This window comes from Chionomys nivalis, chromosome 18 (assembly GCF_950005125.1).
Source record: "Chionomys nivalis chromosome 18, mChiNiv1.1, whole genome shotgun sequence".
NCBI classification, from domain to species: Eukaryota; Metazoa; Chordata; class Mammalia; order Rodentia; family Cricetidae; genus Chionomys; species Chionomys nivalis.
This window is the reverse complement of record NC_080103.1, coordinates 22,204,133-22,210,255: the sequence shown is the minus strand read 5'-3', so window position 1 is coordinate 22,210,255 and position 6,123 is coordinate 22,204,133. Positions and strand designations below refer to the sequence as shown.

Below are 6,123 nucleotides of genomic sequence, written 5' to 3'. Positions count from 1 at the left end.
TTTCCGGAGCATCCAGCAGGTGGCGATGGCGGTAGTTGCTAAGAGGGTTTGGGGCAAGAGAACAGATTTTGCTTTTAGGGTGCACAGGACAGAATCTTGGGGCAGAGGCTGCTGAGGATCTTAATCCCTCCTCTCTCGGAGAGGGTGTGACTTTCTTGCCTTCCGGGTCAGGATCTGTAGCTCTGGATACACAAGAGAGGAAGAAGAATGCCGAACTGGGATTGGTGCAGAGTGTGGCGGGACCTGCTGCTTTGTCCCGCCTCCTCCTCTTTGGGAGTCTGCGTAGTCTCCCAGTTTGTCCAAAGGCCCAGATCAACCCTGTTAAAGTTAGTTTGAGAAGGCTACCGCCAGCACTATGCCTATGATCCTGGGATACTGGAATGTCCGTGGTGTAAGCGAGGGGACTGGGATGTGAAGCAGGAAGTTCATAACAGCGGGACCTTTCTAGCAGAGGGGTGCTCCTCGGCACTCCCCCTCCCTCTAGAGTCTTCTGCCTTTAGTTCTCAGAGCTCAGGAGCATGAACGCTAGGGAGGCTGTGTGTGTGTGTGTGTGTGTGTGTGTGTGTAGGGGTGCACATGTGCGTCTATACGCACACTGCATGGTGTATTTGTGCAGTGTATGGTCTCTATTGGAGAAGATGAAGTCATACAGTAAGGCCCCCACAATTTCTCACCTCTGTTTCTGATCTTCTCTTCCAGCTGACACAATCCATCCGCATGCTCTTGGAATACACAGACTCAAACTATGAGGAGAAGAAATACAAAATGGGGGATGGTAATGACACCTTCCTGGTCAGTCTCCTGTTTCCCTCTTGCCCGGTGATGCCCACCAACTCATGCCTAGCCCCTTATTCCTCAGATTGCAGCCCTCCTACCGTTGTAGTTAGAGTCCGTTGCTTCCAGAAACCTCTTTGGGGGCTGAGTTAGGCTTTTCATGTAGATCACCAAGAATGGAGCTCCTGGTCCATCTGTATTTATAACCAGACTGGATGCAGAATTGGGGTTCTATTGGGTCCAGGCTCTTCTTCTTATCACTTGTTTATATCCCTCTCCTCCATCTTGGACAGTGACTCTGTGGGAGGTTGCAGGACATCCCCACCCGCCCACCACAGGGGTTCTTGCTCCTGATCCAATAGCAGGAGTAGGGTGGGCACTGGCTGACTTCTTTTCTCGTTCTCACTACAGCTCCTGATTGTGACCAAAGCCAGTGGCTGAACGAGAAATTCAAGCTGGGCCTGGACTTTCCCAATGTAGGTGCAGGGAAGGGAGGTTTAGGGAAGGCATGGCATCCTCACCTCATCTCCTTGTCTGGCTGAGGGAGTTTGGGGTCAGAGTTTCTGCTCTCCTGCTCCCATTCCTGGTGGCTGCACAGTGTGATGGGCTGTGTCCCAGTTCTTCCATTCAGTGTGCAGTGTATTCATGGAGGACTTCCCATGCTAGCCATGCTGAATGCCAGGCCACATGGCCACATGTCTGTCCTAACCCAGGGAAGTGAGGCTGGGACCTCATATCCCATCTGACTGTCCCTGCTTGTCTTCCCAGCTGCCCTACTTAATTGACGGCCCCCACAAGATCACCCAGAGCAACGCCATCCTGCGCTACATTGCCCGCAAGCACAACCTGTGTGAGTGGGGCTGGCTGCAGGGTGGGGCATGGGGGACAATCTCTTTGTCTGGACTGGGGTGAGAGGCTAAGGGTGAGTCTGTGCTGTGTGTGCTGCAGGTGGGGAGACAGAGGAAGAGAGGATTCGTGCCGACATTGTGGAGAACCAGGTCATGGACCACCGCATGGAGCTCATCAGGCTCTGTTACAACCCTGACTTTGTGAGTTGCCCGTGGTGTAGCAGTGGGCAGGGTTTGCAGCAGGACTGAAAGGCTTGCATTAGATCTGCAGCCTCCTCCTTCAGTGAATGAATGGTTATTTATTCTCCACGCTCTCCTATCTTACCAGCGAGATAGCACATTGATATTGTGAGACTATTATCACTAGAGTGACCATGCGAGATACGGTTGAGATTCTGCGCGTGAACAGTGGATCTAAGTCCTTTATGTAGTTGTAAATCTCCGCCATGTCTGTGCTTCTGCCGATTCCATGTTCATCTTACCCAGTGTTCATATCATAGCGTTCTGGGGGAGAAACAGGAGGATTTCTGGGGGCTTTCTGGCCAATGAATCCAGCTAGTCTGTGAGCTCTAGATTCAATGGGAGGCCCTGTCTCAAAAAAAAATAAGGTGGACAGTGATTGAGAAAGATCCTTGACATCAATATTGGACCCCCTCTCTACCAACAGGCAGCAGTATACTCCCCAAATGATGCAAGTAGGTCATATATGCACGCTGGTCTCACACATCTCCCCATAGTTCTGCCTTAGGTATCAATAGAAACCAGGACATCTTCATAATGCCCGCTCAGGGTCTGCCTGAGGACTGCTTAACCTTCTTCCTTTCAGTATTAGTCACTGCTCAACACTGATGCAAGCTCCTCACTCATGTGATCTGTTCTCATGGCCCCCCAAAGCCCAACCTAGCATAACTGTCTTCTCTTTATGTCCTGTGTGTCTGTGGTTCCACTGGATCTCTGAGCCAGGACATGCAGGATACTCAGGAGGTCCTGGGTGTCACTCACAGCACCTGGTGTGGACTTCAGATTTCAGGGACAGTGAAATTCCTGTCTGACTTTCCATCACCTCTGACGTGAATTCTGCCACCAATAAAATAGTGATGTGTTAACTGGAAGCCCAGGCACAGACCTGGCCCATTGTTGGGAAGGTGGCTCTTCTCTTGTGCTGTTCTAGGAGCCCAAGCTCCCTGCTGGGAGCCGGAGCCTAAGGGTGGTGACAGCCATTTTCTGTCTCAGGAGAAGCAGAAGCCAGAGTTTTTGAAGACCATCCCTGAGAAGATGAAGCTCTACTCGGAGTTCCTGGGCAAGCGGCCATGGTGTGCAGGGGACAAGGTAAAGAGAGGGAGGCAGGAGGGAAGGAGGAGTTGCTGTTCTTCCCAGGCATCAAATTCCAGCACACTTACCCTTGGCTTCCTGCAGATCACCTATGTGGATTTCCTCCTCTATGATATTCTTGACCAGCACCGTATATTTCAGCCCCACTCCCTGGATGCCTTCCCAAACCTGAACGACTACATGGCCCGCTTTGAGGTGATGCTCTGATCCTCCATCCCATTGAATGTCCTATTTCCCTTCCCCTTTCCTGGATGCTTTTTGTGTTAGTTAGGGTTTGTATTGCTGTGAAGAGACACCGTGACATGGCAACTCTTGTAAAAACAACATTTAATTCTTGGTGGCTTATAGTTTTAGAGGTTTAGTCCATTATCATCATGGTGGGAGGGCATAATGGCTGGGAGTATGGTGGCGTTCATGCAGACTTAGTGTTCAGGAAGTAGTTGAGAATTCTACATCTTGATCTGAAGGCAACCAGAAGTGGTCTGATATACTAGGCAGTATCTTGAGCAAAGAAAACCTCCAAACCTACCTGCACAGTGACACACTACCTCCAACCCCACCTCACCATCTCCAAACAGGCCACACCCTTCTAATAGTGCCACTGCCTTTTGGAGCTACTTTTTTTTCAAACCAGTACTTTCAACTTCCTGGCCCCCAAAGGCCAGTAGCCATATATCATAATGCAAAAAATACCTTCAGTCTGATTCAAAAGTCCCCCATAGACAATAATAGTCTTAGACTCATTTAAAAGTCTAAAATTCAGAGTCTCTTCTGAGAGTCATACAATCTCTTAACTGTAATCCCCTATAAAATCAAAATCAGAAAACAGATCACACGCTTCCAATGTGTAATGGCACAGGATATACATTACCATTCCAAAACACAGGGAAGGGAGCATAGTGAGGAAATACTGGACCAAAGCAAGACCAAAAACCAGCTGGGCAAACTCAAAACTCTGCCTCCCCATGTCTGATGTCAAAGCACTCTTCAGATTTCCGATAAGACCACCCTGCTCCAAAAAGGCCACACTTCCTAATAGTGCCACTCCCTTTGGGGGCCATTTTCTTTCAGACCACCACGCCTTTCTACTCCTTGGAATGGAAATGAAGAATAGTTGGCATTTGTTGAGCACTGAACTGTGTTCAGTTCTTAGATCTACTGCGTGAAATTTATCCACAACCTACATGTTGTGTAGAAATATCAGCTCCAGTGGACTGTTAAGACAGCTAACTGTAGAGGCTGTCTTTTCTCAGGGAACCAGTTCCATTGGAGGAGGTTGTGTTTGTTTCCGTGTGTGCGTCTAGCTTCCAAGGACCTAGGGCAGTAGATCTCACTGATGCCAAAGGAAAGAAGTCATGGTTGCCATGGAGCCTGGATTTTCCAGCCCTGAGGCCTATGGTTTTTCAGGACATGTCAGCAGTGTATAGCAAATGCCGTTCAGAGTGGAAATACAGCAGGACATGCGGTGCCAAGACGCAGTATGCATGTCTGGCCTGTCCAACTCTTTGCCCGATCATATCCCTGACTGGGGAAGCCCTGGGATCCAGGGCTACAGCTGGTGCCCTCCTACGTGGACAGGTTGCGGCTGTTGGAGGCTGATATCGTGAATTGTTCAGTGTCTAGGTATCCTGTTTCCTTCCCTTCGTCTTTCTTCTCAGCAACAGCTTGATGCATTACTGTGAAAGGGGATTTTGCTGTCATTTTCATTCATCTTCTCTGGTGTCTCTAAATGTGGCACTATTTTCATCTTCGTGGTACTTGGAAGGATGCATCTCCACCCAGGGATGCTGAGTGAGGTGTGCCTGACCATGAGGTACATGTGATAGCCACAAACCCCACTTTACTCGAGATTTGGGGGAGCTAGGCTGTAGTCTATTGGGAATCTTAGCATGGGATCTTTTTTTGTTGTTGTTGTTCAACAAGCGATGTGTTTTGTTAGTGTCCATCAGCTTCACTCTCGTCCAGGCTGCTCAGCTCTGGAGACTGTGGAAGAACTGACCGTACAGCACAGTGGGAGAATGTGGGAGGCTGCAGTTCAAGGTCAGCGAAGCCTGCTCACTTGGATACAGGCAGCCTGAATTCTTCACAGCTTATGTAGGCTGTGTGCTGGGAAGATGGCACACGCACGGTATCCTCTGCGGTCCTTCTCTAGTGGGGCTGAGGACAGTAGGATGGACACACTGAACATGCATTTGACTACCAGGTTTTAACGTTTAGATTTTCCTACTTCAAGAGAATGACCAAGGTCACTCCATTCTCTCCTTATGGGTTCACCCATCCCTACTCTCATTAAGTCAGGATTTACTGAGGTACTGGGTCTTTGTTTGGTTTCTCCTTCCCTGCTGGGCACCTGAGCAGCTCGCACTGTGCTTGGGTTCTTAGAGGAAAACCTGTGCACCCAGTGGGCCACAGATCCTGAGTTTCTGCCTTCTCCTCCCCTACAGGGCCTGAAGAAGATATCTGACTACATGAAAAGCAGCCGCTTTATCTACAAACCATTCTATGTATCGCTGGCCTATTGGAACCCAAAATAGGGCTACAAAACCCAGGCCTCTGGGAATATTCATGACCACCCTGCTGGCTCTGGCTCTCAGCCACGGCTGTGTGTCCCCACCAAATATTGTTTCCGTCTACTTTTTACTCCCGATTCCTCCATTTCTTCTTACAAGCCCTTTCTTCAGTCAAGCCTCTGGATCCTTGGACTCCCCATTTCTGCATCAGTCTCCTGCTCCTATTCCTTTATCCTGTCCTGCATCCAGCCCTTCCTCCTTGCTGCTTGGAGGAATGTACCAGACCCCAGGATCCCCAGTAAGGCCTGAGAGATCAGACCTGCCTGTGTGCTGGCCCTGCTCCTCAGAGTGAGCAACTGAACCCTGTCTCATCTCCAGTAAAGTCTGAATGACATTTGTTCTGTGTCTTGTTTTGCTGACTGTGACTGACTCTCGGGATCAACCGGGTTGACTTCTGGGTGGTCTCTGTTTCTGTCCTGCTCATCAGCTTTCCTAAGCTAAACATACAACCCTCGTTTGTGTTCTCAACCTTCCTGTCCATGAACATCCCCTACTGCCTGCAACTGATGTAGGAGTCTTTCCCTCAACTCAAGCCACAGTGAACTGAAGAATTGCTCTCTTTCTCCCTCTCCATCTCTTTTTTATTGTTTTTTTTAGAT

General features: G+C 49.4%; 1 protein-coding gene across 1 annotated transcript; it reads left to right on the top strand.

The window, feature by feature from the left end:
* Positions 1–260: 260 nt before the first annotated feature.
* LOC130889438 (glutathione S-transferase Mu 1-like) lies at positions 261–5,858 on the top strand. Its single transcript, XM_057793167.1, has 8 exons — positions 261–391; positions 700–775; positions 1,186–1,250; positions 1,543–1,624; positions 1,723–1,823; positions 2,856–2,951; positions 3,039–3,149; positions 5,399–5,858. Exons 1-8 carry the CDS (start codon positions 356–358, stop codon positions 5,486–5,488), a joined length of 657 nt encoding a protein of 218 aa, XP_057649150.1. The 5' UTR covers positions 261–355; the 3' UTR covers positions 5,489–5,858.
* The last annotated feature ends 265 nt before the right edge of the window (positions 5,859–6,123 follow it).

What these genes read in the sequence shown, in the direction of transcription:
- LOC130889438 (XM_057793167.1), top strand. Translation starts at nt 356, where the DNA reads ATGCCTATGATCCTGGGATACTGGAATGTCCGTGGT. An exon ending in TCTGTTACAACCCTGACTTT is followed by an intron (nt 1,824 to 2,855) that starts GTGAGTTGCCCG and finishes TTTCTGTCTCAG; the next exon opens with GAGAAGCAGAAGCCAGAGTT. An exon ending in CATGGTGTGCAGGGGACAAG is followed by an intron (nt 2,952 to 3,038) that starts GTAAAGAGAGGG and finishes GGCTTCCTGCAG; the next exon opens with ATCACCTATGTGGATTTCCT.